This window comes from Anolis sagrei (genome assembly GCF_037176765.1).
Source record: "Anolis sagrei isolate rAnoSag1 chromosome 2 unlocalized genomic scaffold, rAnoSag1.mat SUPER_2_unloc_1, whole genome shotgun sequence".
Classification (NCBI taxonomy): Eukaryota; Metazoa; Chordata; class Lepidosauria; order Squamata; family Dactyloidae; genus Anolis; species Anolis sagrei.
The window spans coordinates 45,042-61,146 of NW_027118835.1; the positions used below are offsets into that span (position 1 = coordinate 45,042).

Consider the following 16,105-nt stretch of genomic DNA (forward strand, 5'->3'; position numbering starts at 1 on the left):
GTTTCCCAATTTGGGGTTGGATGTCCTCTAATCCCTCATCCACTCTATCTTGCTGAGGCTGAAGATGACTTTCTTTTTGTGAGAAGACTTTGTTTAGCGCCTTGTTTGTGTGTGGCTCCCTGTTATGGTGACCTCCAAAAGCCTGGCTTGTCTTCCGGCTTCCTTCCTCTCTTTCGTCCGCCTTCAGCTTTGCTGAGCCTTCTCCGGTTTCTCAGAGAGTCATGTTTTCTCCTGACGCGCCCAAAGCCACCACCACTGCATCCTTCGTTGAGTCACGTGGGCTTCAGGCTGAATCTGCACTCCATCCCATTGATTGGGCTCCTTTGCGGGGGTGCGGGGGGGGGGGGATATCCATAGTACTTCCAGAACTCTCTTCCAGCTCCACATTTCAAATGAGTTTGTTTACTTCCATCCCACTTTCTGCCCTGCCCCACTTTCACATCCATGCATCGGAATGGGGAATGCAATGGTCTGGACGATCCTAACGTTCGTATTCTCTGGTTGTGCCCACGCTGCAGAATGAATGCATTTTGCACCCTGCCATGGCACAATGCAGTGGGTGAGCTCCAACGGGAGCCGTAGCCTGACTAAAGTCAATAGCCCTCAGCCTCAGTCAAATACCACTTATGCACCACCAAACTGCAACTCCCAGGGTTCCATAGTATTGAGCCATGGCAGTTCAAGGGATGTCAAACTGCATTAATTCCAAAATGGAGATGCACCCAACATCTCACGAAGGTCCAACTCTTAGAGTTTGGTAGCATTGACCATGGCAGTTCAAGGGATGGCAAACCGCATTAATTCTGCAATGTAGATGCACCCAACATCTCACAAAGGTACATCTCCTAGGGTTCGATTGCATTGACCATAGCAGTTCAAGGGATGCCAAACTGACTTAATTCCACAATGGAGATGCACCCAACATCTCACAAAGGTACATCTCCTCGGGTTCGATCGCATTGACCATAGCAGTTCAAGGGATGCCAAACTGCATTAATTCCACAATGGAGATGCACCCAATATCTCACGAAGGTCCAACTCTTAGAGTTTGATAGCATTGACCATGGTAGTTTGAGGGAGGGCAAACCACATTCATTCTACAATGTAGATGCACCCAATATCTCACGAAACCACAACTCCCGGGTTCCATAGACCTGAGCTATGGCGGTTCAAGGGATGCCAAACCGCATTAATTCTACAATGTAGATGCACCCAACATCTCACAAAGGTACAACTCCTAGGGTTCGATTGCATTGACCATAGCAGTTCAAGGGATGCCAAATTGACTTAATTCTACAATGTAGATGCACCCAGCATCTCATGAAACCCCAACTCCTAGGGTTCCATAGAATTTAGCTATGGCGGTTCAAGGGGTGCCAAACTGCATTAATTCTACAATGTAGATGCACCCAACATCTTACAAAGGTACAACTCCTAGGGTTCGATCACATTGACCATAGCAGTTCAAGGGATGCCAAACTGACTTAATTCTACAATGTAGATGCACCCAACATCTCATGAAACCACAACTTCCAGGGATCCATAGAATTGAGCTATGGCGGTTCAAGGGATGCCAAACCAACTTAATTCTACAATGTAGATGCACCCAACATCTCACAAAGGTACAACTCTTAGAGTTTGATAGCACTGACCATAGCAGTTCAAAAAATGCCAAACTGACTTAATTCTACAATGTAGATGCACCCAACATCTCATGAAACCACAACTCCCAGGGTTCCATAGAATTGAGCAATGGGAGTTCAAGGGATGCCAAACTGTATTAATTTCGCAATGTAGATGCACCCAACATCTCACAAAACCACAACTCCCAGGGTTCCATAGTATTGAGCAATGGCAGTTCAAGAGATGCCAAACTAGGTTCTTGTGGGGGTTTTTTGGGCCATATGGCCATATTCTAGAGGCATTTTCTCCTGACGTTTCACCTGCATCTATGGCAAGCATCCTCAGAGGTAGTGACCTCACTATCTCTGAGGATGCTTGCCATAGATGCAGGCAAAACATCAGGAGAAAATGCCTCTAGAACATGGCCATATAGCCCAAAAAAACCCACAAGAACCTAGTGATTCCAGCCATGAAAGCCTTCGACAATACAGATGCCAAACTGCATTAATTCTACAATGTAGATGCACCCAACATCTCACAAAGGTACATCTCCTAGGGTTCAATCACATTGACCATAGCAGTTCAAGGGATGCCAAACTGACTTAATTTTACAATGTAGATGCACCCAACATCTCATGAAACCCCAACTCCCAGGATTCCATAGAATTGAGCAATGGGAGTTCAAGGGGTGCCAAACTGCATTAATTCTGCAATGTAGATGCACCCAACATCTCACCAAACCATAACTCCCGGGTTCCATAGTATTGAGCAATGGCAGTTCAAGGAGGGCGACTAAAATGATCAAGGGTCTGGAGAACAAGCCCTATGAGGAGCGGCTTAGGGAGCTGGGCATGTTTAGCCTGAAGAAGAGAAGGCTGAGAGGAGACATGATGAGGGCCATGTATAAATATGTGAGAGGAAGCCACAGGGAGGAGGAGGGAGCAAGCTTGTTTTCTGCTTCTTTGGAGACTAGGACGCGGAACAATGGCTTCAAACTACAAGAGAGGAGATTCCATCTGAACATGAGGAAGAACTTCCTGACTGTGAGTGCCATTCAGCAGTGGAACTCTCTGCCCCGGAGTGTGGTGGAGGCTCCTTCTTTGGAAGCTTTTAAGCAGAGGCTGGATGGCCATCTGTCAGGGGTGATTTGAATGCAATATTCCTGCTTCTTGGCAGAATGGGGTTGGACTGGATGATGGCCCATGAGGTCTCTTCCAACTCTTTGATTCTATGATTCTAAGAGATGCCAAACTAGGTTCTTGTGGGAGTTTTTTGGGCTATATGGCCATATTCTAGAGGCATTTTCTCCTGACGTTTCACCTGCATCTATGGCAAGCATCCTCAGAGGTAGTGACCTCACTATCTCTGAGGATGCTTGCCATAGATGCAGGCAAAACATCAGGAGAAAATGCCTCTAGAACATGGCCATATAGCCCAAAAAAACCCACAAGAACCTAGTGATTCCAGCCATGAAAGCCTTCGACAATACAGATGCCAAACTGCATTAATTCTACAACATAGATGCACCCAACATCTCACAAAGGTACATCTCCTAGGGTTCGATCGCATTGACCATAGCAGTTCAAGGGATGTCAACCTGACTTAATTCTGCAATGTAGATGCACCCAACATCTCACGAACCCCCAACTCCCAGGGTTCCATAGACCTGAGCGATGGGGGTTCAAGGGATGCCAAAGTGCATTCCTTCCACAATGTCTTCCTTCCTCCCTTTTTGGCTGGCCGGCCTTGTCTTATTTTCCAGATTCCTTGGCTCCTTCCTTCCTCCCTCCTCCGCCTTTTGAGGAAAATTCTCCCTCATTGCGGTTTTGCATTGACTTGACTTCTGGCAGGAACATCAATCACGTGGCTTTGTGGAAATCAGGCGTCATGGGTCCCACTGGCCTTGGCTTTCCGTTTCGCATTCTTGAGCTTGAGGATCTCGTCGGGTTCCTCCAGAGCCGCCTCTTCGCCTTGGCCGCCTTGGCCTTTCTGGGCCAGTTTTGGCTCAAAGGAGCGCTCTTCGGCCTGCTTAACGCTCCCATTGTCACTTCTAAAGTTATGTAATTTTTCTGGGGTGATTCCTCTCGGCCAGTAATTTCCTCCCTGAGGTTGGAGAGGCCCCAGCTTGGCCGGGCTTCATTTCTTTCTCTTCCCTCCCTCCTTTATCCTCCCCCTTCTGCCCCTTCTTCTCGTCCTTCCTTCCTTAATAATAATCGTAATCATCATCATCAGGTGATGATCCATTGGAACTTGTGCCACAAATACTATTTGCCGGTGACAAAGAACTGGAGGGATCACAAGCCTGAAAAAAGTTGTGGAAAATGAACACGTCAACCTCCTCTGGGACTTCCGAATCCAGACTGGCAGAGTTTTGGACTCATGCTCATGAGAGGAAAACAAAGTATGGATCATCGATGTTGCAATCAGGCGACAGCAGAATGGACGAAAAGCAACTGCAAAAGCTTACACAAGGATTTAAAGATCAAACTGGAAAAGCTCTGGCACAAGCCGATCACCCAGTGGTGATGGGCACACTGGGTGCAGTGCCTCAAGACCTTGGCCTGCACTTAAACACAATCAGTACCGACAAAATCACCACCGGTCAGCTGCAAAAGGCCACCTGACTGGGATCTGCACACATTATTCGCCGATACATCACACAGTCCTAGACACTTGGGAAGGGTCCGATGGAAATGTTCTGGCATAAACGGATCACCCAGTGGTGATCGGCATACTGGGTGCAGTGCCTCAAGACCTTGGCCTGCACTTAAACACAATCAGCGCCGACAAAATCACCACCGGTCAGCTGCAAAAGGCCACCATACTCGGATCTGCACACATTATTCGCCAATACATCACACAGTCCTAGACACTTGGGAAGGGTCCGACGTGTTATCCGATACAACAGCCAGCAGAGTGACCTTGTTTGCTGTGGACTCATCTTGTTGTGTTAATAATAATAATAATAATAATAATAATAATAATAATAAATAGGATTTAAAGATCGAACTGCCAAGACTTTGGCACAAGCCAATCAAGGGGGTCCCAGTGATAATCGGCACACTGGGTGCAGTGCCTACAGACCTTGGCCTCTACTCAAAAACAATCAGCACTGACAAAATTACCACCTGCCAGCTGCAAAAGGCCACCTTATGCATTATTCGCTGATACATCATACAGTCCTAGGCACTTAGGAAGGGTCTGACGTGTGATCCAATACTACAACCAGCAAAGTGACCTTGTTTGCTGTGGACTCATCTTGTTGTGTTTCAAATAATAATACTAATAATACGAAGAAGAAGAAGAGAAGCCACTTTGTTATGTATCTAATAATAATAATAATAATAATAATAATAATAATAATAATAAATGGGATTTAAATATCAAACTGCCAAGACTCTGGAACAAACCAGTCAAGGGGGTCCCAGTGGTGATCGGCATACTGGGTGCAGTGCCTCAAGACCTTGGCCTGCACTTAAACACAATCAAGTAACGACAAAATCACCACCGGTCAGCTGCAGAAGGCCACCTTACTGGGATCTGCACACATTATTCGCCGATACATCACACAGTCCTAGACACTTCGGAAGCGTCTGACATGTGATCCAATTCAACAGCCAGCAGAGTGACCTTGTCTGTTGTGGACTCATCTTGTTGTGTTAATAATAATAATAATAATAATAATAATAATAATAATTTTATTTATTATGTCAGGAGCAAATCAAACAGTTGTATTGCATTTTTAACAAACAAACACATTTAATCAACTACCAAAAAGGACATTTAATCAACTACCAAACTCACAAATTTTGTATTTTGTCTGTTTGTTTGCTTTGTTCTGTTAGAAATGTAATACAATTTGACTGGTTGTCCTGACACGACAAATAAATAAATATAAATAAAATAACAAACAAACAAACAAAACACAAAGTTTGCAAGCTTGGTAGTTGATTAAATGTCCTTTGACCAGTCTCTGGCCCCTTGGAGTGCCTCTGGTGTTGCCACAAGAAGGTCCTCCCATGTGCATCATGTGCAGGGCTCAGGGTGCATTGCAGCAGGGGGTCAGTGGTTGGCTCTTCTCCGCACTCGCATGTCGAGGATTCCACTTTGTGGCCCCATTTCTTGAGGTTGGCTCTGCATCTCGTGGTGCCAGAGCGCAGTCTGTTCAGCGCCTTCCAAGTCGCCCAGTCCTCTGTGTTCTCAGGGGGGAGTCTCTCATCTGGTATCACTCACGGATTGAGGTGCTGGGTTTGGGCCTGCCACTTTTGGACTCTCACTTGCTGGGGTGTTCCAGCGAGTGTCTCTGTAGATCTTAGAAAACTATGTCTTGATTTAAGTCGTTGACGTGCTGGCTGATACCCAAACAGGGGATGAGTTGTAGATGTCTCTGCCTTGGTCCTTTCACTATTGGCTGCCACTTCCCGGCGGATGTCAGGTGGTGCAATACTGGCTAGGCAGTGTAATTTCTCCAGTGGTGTAGGGCGCAGACACCCCGTGATAATGCGGCATGTCTCATTAAGAGCCACATCCACTGTTTTAGCGTGGTGAGATGTGTTCCACACTGGGCATGCGTACTCAGTAGCAGAGTAGCATAGCGCAAGGGCAGATGTCTTCACTGTGTCTGGTTGTGATCCCCAGGTTGTGCCAGTCAGCTTTCGTATGGTGTTGTTTCTAGCACCCACTTTTTGCTTGATGTTCAGGCAGTGCGTCTTGGTGCTAAGAGCACGGTCCAGAGTGACTCCTCCCAGGTATGTGGGTGCGCTGCAATGCTCCCGTGGGATTCCTTCCCAGGTAATAATCCTCAAAACTCGGGATACATTATTTATATACTGTCCTATCTCCCCGAAGGGACTCAGGGTGGTGAGTCTTCTCATACACATGTTCCCTTTCTTTCCCAGTCACATTGCAGAGGGCCACCTCTGTAAATACATACTGTACATACATATTTCCATTTTGTTGTGTATGAATGTATATATGCACAAAATATAATTGGGCCAGGTGTTGGGAATCTGACAGATTCTTTGGACTGTGAGCCTAGATGTTGGATTCTTTAAGGAAACGTGTCAAACCTTTGCCTTGAAAGTACTCTCCTGTCGTTGTTGTCAATCAGCAATCCCTGTGTCTTGTGTCTCCACTGACGAAATGGGGATATTGTTGTGTCCATAAGCAAGGCAATGTTGACACAGGTTCAACAAAGGACTTGAGACCATCTAAACATGAGGAAGAACTTCTTGACTGTGAGAGCCGTTCAGCAGTGGAACTCTCTGCCCCGGAGTGTGGTGGAGGCTCCTTCTTTGGAAGCTTTTAAACAGAGGCTGGATGGCCATCTGTCTGGGGTGCTTTGAATGCAATATTCCTGCTTCTTGGCAGAATGGGGCTGGACTGGATAATGGCCCAGGAAGTCTCTTCCAACTCTTTGATTCTATGATTCTATGATTCATGGCTGGAATCACTGGGTTGCTGTAGGTTTTTCGGACTATATGGCCATGATCTAGTAGCATTCTCTCCTGACATTTCGCCTGCATTTATGGCAAGCATCTTCAGAGGTTGTGAGGTCTGTTGGAGCTGTGAAAATTGGGTTTATATATCTGTGGAAGGTCCAGGGTGAGAGAAAGAACTCTTGTCTGTTGGAATTAGGTGTGAATGTTTCATCTGACCACCTTGATTAGCATTGGATGGCCTGGCAGACAGGAGAGAATGCTTCTGGAACATGGCCATGTAGCCCGAAAAACCTACAACAACCCAGATTTGAAGTAGTTTCTCTGCGAAGGCAACACAAGACCTCTTTCTCAGAATCAATAGTGCAAAGTCCAAAGCATCTTTCTGTTATGAGAGTCTCGTAGAGTTTCTGTCTAGACTCTTAAGCATACAGTTCTGTTACAAAATGGAGTCTGAGTCCTGAACAAGCCCAGTTCGGATCACATGTTCTGTAGCCCCTCCCACAACAAAGAGTTAAGGTGAAATTGCATACCAATATACTCATGGCTGGATGGCCATCTGTCAGGGGTGATTTAAATGCAATATTCCTGCTTCTTGGCAGAATGGGGTTGGACCGGATGGCCCATGAGGTCTCTTCCAACTCTTTGATTCTATGATTTGATTCTATGATTCTATGATTCTTAAGCATACAGTTCTGTTACAAAATGGAGTCTGAGTCCTGAACAAGCCCAGTTCTGATCACATGTTCTGTATCTCCTCCCACAACAAAGAGTTAAGGTGAAATTGCATACCAATACACACATAGCTGGATGGCCATCTGTCAGGGGTGATTTAAATGCAATATTCCTGCTTCTTGGCAAGGGGTTGGACTGGATGGCCCATGAGGTCTCTTCCAACTCTCGGATTCTAGGATTCTATGATTCTTAAGCATACAGTTCTGTTACAAAATGGAGTCTGAGTCCTGAACAAGCCCAGTTCGGATCACATGTTCTGTAGCTCCTCCCACAACAAAGAGTTAAGGTGAAATTGCATACCAATACACACATGGCTGGATGGCCATCTGTCAGGGGTGACTGAAATGCAATATTCCTGCTTCTTGGCAAGGGGTAGAACTGGATGGCCCATGAGGTCTCTTCCAACTCTTTGATTCTATGATTTGATTCTATGATTCTCTGATTCTTCAGCATACAGTTCTGTTACAAAATGGAGTCTGAGTCCTGAACAAGCCCAGTTCAGATCACATGTTTTGTAGCTCCTCCCACAACAAAGAGTTACAGTGAAATTGCATACCAATACACCCTTGGCTGGATGGCCATCTGTCAGGGGTGATTTAAATGCAATATTCCTGCTTCTTGGCAAGGGGTTGGACCGGATGGCCCATGAGGTCTCTTCCAACTCTTTGATTCTATGATTCAAACTACAAGAGAGGAGATTCCATCTGAACATGAGGAAGAACTTCCTGACTGTGAGAGCCGTTCAGCAGTGGAACTCTCTGCCCCGGAGTGTGGTGGAGGCTCCTTCTTTGGAAGCTTTTAAGCAGAGGCTGGATGGCCATCTGTCAGGGGTGCTTTGAATGCAATACTCCTGCTTCTTGGCAGAATGGGGTTGGACTGGATGGCCCAGGAGGTCTCTTCCAACTCTTTGATTCTATGATTCTATGATTCTATGATTTGATTCTATGATTCTCTGATTCTTAAGCATACAGTTCTGTTACAAAATGGAGTATGAGTCCTGAACAAGCCCAGTTCTGATCACATTTTCTGTAGCCCCTCCCACAACAAAGAGTTACGGTGAAATTGCATACCAATACACACATATACAATATAGTAAGCAAATATATGCCTAACAAATAGTGGAGGCTTGAGAAGGTTGCCATCCCCCCCCCCCCTTGAGGTTCTTGTTGGGAGGAGATATTGGTGACCCCTCCCCGCCCTGGATGACTTCCTAGTGTTTCCCAAGTACTTCCTCTGCCCTTTGACCTCTGCTCACTTCCCATCCGAGTGACCCCCCTTTGCATGTGTTCTCTCTCTCTCTGCAGGACCCCCCCCCCCCCCGGACTCTGATGTGATGCTCCCTGGGCTCTCCTTCCATGGGCAGCCCCTGCGCAGGAGGACCCCCCTTTGAGCCACGGCGATGATGATGGACAGCCCCCCGAAGCTGTCCGGAGAGACGCTGATCGTCCACCACATCCCGCTGGTGCATTGCCAGGTGCCCGACCGGCAGTGCAAGCGCAGCAACCCCTTTGGCCAGCCGGACCTGGGCCCGCTGCGGACGGCTCCCCTCCCGGAGCAGGACTTCCTTCAGTCCGATTCCTTGGCCCGCCTCCGCCGCATCCCCTCTGACCCCACAGAGCCGGTCCCGCCCTTGGAGACCCCGCCGGAGGAGGGCCAGGCTTGGGACCCCGGGGCCAGCAGGCGCCAGAACCCCTTCCTGCTGAGCGAGGATGAGGAGCCCCCCGAAGACGAGGGGCCCTTGGGTCAGCGGTCCTTCCGCCTGCACAGCCACGGCCAGCCCGCCTTCCACTTGCACAGTGAGCTGAGCCTGCCACCCTTCCGCCTCCACAATGCCGGTCACGGGGTCAAGCCGTGGGGGAGCGCCGCTGTGGCTGGACAGCGCTCGGACGGCCAGGAGGACAGAGGGAAAAAGAGGCGGCCGGAGAGCATGGAGCTGGACGAGTACAGCTGCCACCGCGAGAGGGACCCCTCGGACTCCTCCTCGGAGCAGGACTGGGCTGCCGACCCCGACAGTGACCTGGGCCCCGGTCCGGAGGCGCCCCGCAGCCGGACGTGCAGCTGCTCCTCGGGCTCGGAGATCCAGCGCTGCAGGTGCTGCAGCCTCTCCAGCCAGTCGGAGCCGCTGGACCACCAGATGGGCTACGCCAGTGACTCCTCCTGCAACAGCTCCGACGGCGTCCTGGTCAACTTCAGCACGCTCTACCACAAGATGAACGGTCACCCGCCCAACCTCAACTCCTGCGAGGAGGAGTCCTCCTCCGGCGGCAGCCATTCGGACACTGGCGGCGGGGGGGCCTTCTACCTGGACCTGCACTCCTCCCCGCAGGAGGCCAAACTGCGCTGCCCAGAGCCCCTGGGCACGGCCTGCCCCTGCCACGGACCCTCCTCCCCGGTCCTGGACGCCAACTGCAACTCCTACGACCCCTGTGGCTCCGGCGGCTCCTCCTCGGACCTGACCGCCTGCTTCCAGAGCCAGGCCCGGCTGGTGGTGGCCACCCAGAACTACTACAAGCTGGTCACCTGTGACCTGTCCTCACAGTCGTCCCCCAGCCCGGCTGGGTCCTCCATCACCAGCTGCTCCGAGGAACAAGCCCGGGTCAGCAGCCCCCCGCTCCAGCCCACCGAGTACTACCTGTTCCAGCGTCCAGCAGAGAGTGGTGGTGACGAACCACAAAGTCTAGAGGCCGGCGATGCCGCGGAACCCAACGCCAACACTGTGGAGGGCCAGCTGTACGTCAACATTTCCCCACCCACTTTGGCCACCGGGCGCCAGCGCTCCCGCAGCTACGACCGCAACCTGGACCGCAGCCCCTCCGCCGCCGGCCGGCTGGGCTCCCTGGAGCGCATGATGAGCTGCCCGGTCAAGCTGAGCGAGGGCCCCCACAGCCTGACCCTGCAGAGCTCCCCGCCCAAGCGGGTGACCTCCTTCGCGGAACTGGCCAAGGGCCGCAAGAAGAACGGCAGCGGCGGCAGCAGCAGCAGCAGCAGCGGTAACAACAACTGCAGCAGTGGGTGCTCCCCGCCCTTCCGGGCCAGCCGGGACTCCTCCCTGGAGTTCTCCCCCATCCCGGAGCACCGGAGGGGCGGCAGTGGCGGCGGTGGAGGCAGCGGCTCCGTCTTCCTGGAGGACCGGGCTCCTCGGCACAGCCAGAGCCTGCCCCCCATGCCCTGGATCCACTCCCTGCAGCGCAGCCCCGAGGAGGAGGAGGATGATGATGAGGGTCACGGCAGTCGCCCCCAGGACACCCCTCCCTGCGGTCAGCAGTCCTTCTTCCCCACTTTGGCCGAGGCAGGCGGCCTGGGCCAGAAGGACGTCCGCGCTCGGGCCGATGGTGAGTCCCCGTGTGCAAATATTGGGGAGCATCTGATGCTCATTCAGAGAGTGATAGGCTTGGCAGATGCAGGGAATTTGGGGGGTGGTGCACACCTTGATTTCGGGAAGGCCTGTGACAATAGATAGGGAAATAGGGGCTGGACAGTGGCCAGAGTGGGAATAGATTGGGAATTGATTGCCTGGCCCAACCCAGATTGGGAGTTGATTGACGGCCCAACCCAGACTAGGAATGTATTGACTGGCCCAACCCAGATTGGGAATTGATTGACTAGGCCAACCCAGATTGGGAGTTGATTGACTGACCCAACCCAGATTGGGAATTGATTGACTGGCCCAACCCAGATTGGGAGTTGATTGACTGGCCTGAGCCAGATTGGGAATTGGTTGACTGGCCCAACCCAGATTGGGAATTGATTGATTGGCCCAACCCAGATTGGGAATTGATTTGATTGGCCCAACTCATATTGGGAATTGGTTGACTGGCCCAACCCAGATTGGGAATTGGTTGACTGGCCCGAGCCAGATTGGGAATTGGTTGACTGGCCCAAGCCAGATTGGGAATTGATTGACTGGCCCAACCCAGATTGGGAATTGATTGACTGTCCCGAGCCAGATTGGGAGTTGATTGACTGGGCCAACCCAGATTGGGAGTTGATTGACTGGCCCAACCTAGATTGGGAATTAATTTGATTGGCCAACTCATATTGGGAATTGGTTGACTGGCCCAACCCAGATTGGGAATTGGTTGACTGGCCCAACCCAGATTGGGAATTGATTGACTAGGCCAAACCAGATTGGGAATTGATTGACTGGCCCAACCCAGATTGGGAGTTGATTGACTGGCCCAACCTAGATTGGGAATTAATTTGATTGGCCCAACTCATATTGGGAATTGGTTGACTGGCCCAACCCAGATTGGGAATTGATTGACTGGCCCAATCCAGATTGGGAGTTGATTGACTGGGCCAACCCAGATTGGGAATTGATTGTCTGGCCCAAGCCATATTGGAAATTGATTGACAGGCCCAACCCAGATTGGGAATTGATTGACTGGCCCAACCCAGATTGGGAGTTGATTGACTGGCCCAACCCAGATCAGGAATTGATTGATTGACCCAACCCAGATTGGGAGCTGATTGACTGGCCCAACCCAGATTCGGAATTGATTGACTGGCCCAACCCAGATTCGGAATTGATTGATTGGCCCAACCCAGATTGGGAATTGATTGACTGGCCCAAACCAGATTGGGAATTGATTGACTGGCCCAAACCAGATTGGGAATTGATTGTCTGGCCCAAGCCAGATTGGGAATTGATTGACTGGCCCAACCCAGATTGGGAATTGATTGACTGGCCCAAGCCAGATTGGGAGTTGATTGACTGGGCCAACCCAGATTGGGAATCGATTGCCTGGCCCAAGCCAGATTGGGAATTGATTGATTGGCCCAACCCAAAAGGTGCTTCTTTCCAGTGGCGCCTCTTTCTTCCTCCTGAAGGGAAGGGGCTAGTAGGGGTGGGGGGCATGAAGAAGACCCCATCCTGGTCCTTTCGGGGCTGTTCCACCTCTTTATCAATGGCTTATGGTGCTTCTCCTGCATGGCAGATTAGGGCTGGATTGTATGGCCCATGAGTCTCTTCCAACTCCGTGATTCTAGGATTCCCTGTTACTAAATCCCACTGAGTGCCACACTTAAAATCCAGGAAGCCACTCTTGCCATCACATTAGTTTGGCGTCAAATGTAGGAGAGAGCATTATTTGCTCAGATTTGAATACTGGTGGGGTTGGGGGGGGGGGTTGATTTTGCCATTTGGGAGTTGTAGTTGCTGGAATTTATAGCTAACCTACAATCAAAGGGCATTCTGATCTCCACCAATGATGGAATTGAACCAAACTTGGTCCCAGAACTCCCATAACCAATAGAAAACATTGGAAGGGTTTGGTAGGCATTGACCTTGAGTTTGGGAGTTGTAGTTCACCTACATCCGGAGAGCACTGTGGACTCAAACAATGAAGGATCTGGACCAAACTTGGCAAGAATGCCCAATATGCCCAAATTTGAACACTGGTGGAGTGTGGGGGAAATAGACCTTGACATTGTAGTTGCTGGGATTTATAGTTCACCTATAATCAAAGAGATTTCTGAACACTACCAATGATAGAATTGAACCAAACTTGACACACAGAACTCCCATGACCAACAGAAAATACTGGAAGTGTTTGGTTGGCAGTGACCTTGAGTTTTGGGGTTGTAGTTTACTTACATCCAGTGAACACTGTGACCCCCAACAATGATGGCTGTGGACCAAAATTGGCACGGATACTCAATATGCCCAAATGTGAACACTGGTGGAATTTGGGGAAAATAGACCTTGACATTGTGGTTGCTGGGATTTATAGTTCACCTCCAATCAAAGAGCATTCTGAACTTCACCAATGATAGAATTGAACCAAATTTCCCACACAGAACCCCCAAGATCAACAGAAAATACTTTGTTTTCTGATGGTCTTTGGGACCCCTCTGACACCCTCTCATGACCCCCCCCCCCCCCAGGATGCTGCAATAAACCTATTCATGGTCCTGTTTTTGCACCTATTGACCCATGGCCCTACCTGCTGTCCGGCCTGGGTCTTCCAGGGTCTTAGCAGAGGGTCCAATGGGAGGGGGCAGCAAGCCTTTGCCCAACCAAGGAGGCCCCTTGGAGGTGACAGGCCCCCATCCCCCCTCCCTTCCTCCTCCAGAGTTTTTGGAGCTGGCCTTGACCCCTCTGCTTGCATTATGCGCATTCATGCTGCTTCCTGATAAGGAGCCTTGCAGACGGAGAGAGACGCCCTTGGTCTGCCTGGAGAGCGCTTCCTCCTCCTTCTCCTCCTTCTCCTCCTTGCAAGGGGACATGTCCTTCCTTTGCCTGCTTTTCTTGGCACCAGGTTTGGCTCAGGCTCCCCCTCTGCCCCCCCCCCCACAGGCCCCTTCCTTCTTGGGATCCTTGTTGACATGCCTGCCTTCTTTCCTTCTGGGGCATCTCCCTGAATGTGGCTGGGGAGCATGGAAGGGAGACACACTTGTTTGTGTGCTGGGGTGGGGGCATAAGGGGTGGGGACTGGTGTTGCGCGTGACCCCCCCCCCCAACCCTCCCCCCAGGCCCATTGCCAGGCCTGGCCATTCCTAGAAGCCCTTTCCTCTGAAAAGAAGGCTCCCAAGAGCAAGAGAGAGGAGAGGAGAGGAGGCTCCAGCCCTGAGCTCCAGGCCAAGTATTTTGGGTAGGGAGGGCTATGAAGGATACTTTGGGAGGGGGGTTGTGTTCGTGTGGGGGGCTCCAAGGGCATTCATGATATCGAGCTCTTTTGGGGGGTTCTCCCAGTGAGGGGAGTCCCTAAGGACCTCGAATGGGGTCCTGACCTTGGTGAGCAGCCAGCGAACGCCAATCCAAAGAGCAAAATATTAAGAATTAATCCCACCAGAGGCTGAAGAGGTATCCAGTGACCGAAGCGTTTATTTCTGCGATTCAGCTGAAAAGGATGCGTTACAGGGATATTTCCTCTATAAGCATGCTGGGGTACAGTGATGCAGGCATATTTATACAATTTTTGAAAACCCAGAGTTCAACCCTCCTCTGATGTTCCCCGCTGTGATTGGGTGATGGGCAAACACCTGGGAAGCAGCCCTCCCGCCCCTGGCGCCTCTGTACCAATCAGGAAGCTCCAGTGGTCTGTAGGATCCAATGGGGAGACCTCTGTCACATGGTGGCGACAGCCAATCAGGAGAAATGGGGGCGGGATGAGGGAGCACAAAGGAATCTGGGAAAGGAATCTGCAGACAAAGGAATGCCATGTGCTCAGCGAAACAAAGGAAAAATGTCTCCAGATGTTTGACAAACAAAGGCTTTCCTGTCCTTGATGAGTCTGGCAGGGAATTTGAATAGGCTAGATCAATATCGGACCACCCGGAGGGTCAACAATATCTGGGTGAATTAATCAGTCTCTTTTTCCGAAGCTCTGCTGACCCTTGTTCCTTCGCTGGCCATGCTCCGAGGGCTAGGGTTGGGGCCAGCAGTATTGTCCATGCAAAATGAGTCAATCAATGGGTGATTTGGGGGAAAGAGGCTTGGGCTCTGTCCCCAGGCAGTTCCTGGTCACGCTGGTTTTCTTGTGGGGCGAGGGTCAGGGGGTGAGGATACAGAGGAGTTCATAGGGGTTACATATTTCATATTCATAAACCATAGGCATCACCAGTATACAGGCATTCCATATATCACCACCCACCACCCATCCCAACCCCAATCCACAGTAATAAGAACATATTTTATTCATTTCATAAAAAGAGAGAGGAAAGAACTAGAAGTCCCAAAGTCTGGACGGAAGGGTTTTGGGTGCAGGGGCCAGTCCATGCATCAGGCTGGCCACCAGAAGATCATTCCAAGGTCCGGGTTGGTCAACAGAAGATTGGCTCCTTCTAGGAACAGGAGCTGGAGCTGAAGGGGGAGCTGGGTTGGGTAGTAGCAGAGTCCATAGTCCAGTGCACAAGCCAGAGAGTTCACAAAGAGGAAACAGGAACCCAGTTATGTGTGCTGGGTCAGGAAGCAACAGAATCCATTGTCCGGCCCTTGGCGAACTATAAATACTTGGGGGGGGGGGTGCTTGGCATCATTCAGAGCTCAGTGAGGCTTCCCTAGGGCTCCCCAAGGAGGTTCCCTCTATCCTCCACTGATGCAAAGTCCTGGTGTGGATGTATCTGGCTGCTGCCCTCATGAGAAAGAGGGTTCATAGGAAAGTCAGTGGTACCTAGTTGTGTGTGTGTGTGTAAGGGGGAAAGGTGAAACTCAGGAGGGGGCGCTGGGGGCCTCTCTGCTCCTGCATCCTCTTTCCTAACCCCCCCCCCCCTTTCCAGGCAATGCAGGCAGCTTGGTTGGCCCTGAAACACATTGGCACTGGGTTGTTGTAGATTTTTTTCAGGCTATATGGCCATGTTCTAGAGGC

The 16,105-nt window shown here is 50.5% G+C and overlaps 1 protein-coding gene across 2 annotated transcripts in view; it reads left to right on the forward strand.

The window, feature by feature from the left end:
* The first annotated feature begins 9,112 nt into the window (after nucleotides 1-9,112).
* RUSC2 (RUN and SH3 domain containing 2) overlaps nucleotides 9,113-16,105 on the forward strand; it is a 44,743-nt gene continuing 37,750 nt past the window's right edge. For both annotated transcript variants that reach the window (XM_060761094.2, XM_060761095.2), the window contains exon 1: nucleotides 9,113-11,128. In XM_060761094.2, coding sequence (XP_060617077.2) covers nucleotides 9,196-11,128 — 1,933 coding nt within the window. In that variant the 5' untranslated portion in view covers nucleotides 9,113-9,195. The remainder of the gene's footprint in view (nucleotides 11,129-16,105) is intronic.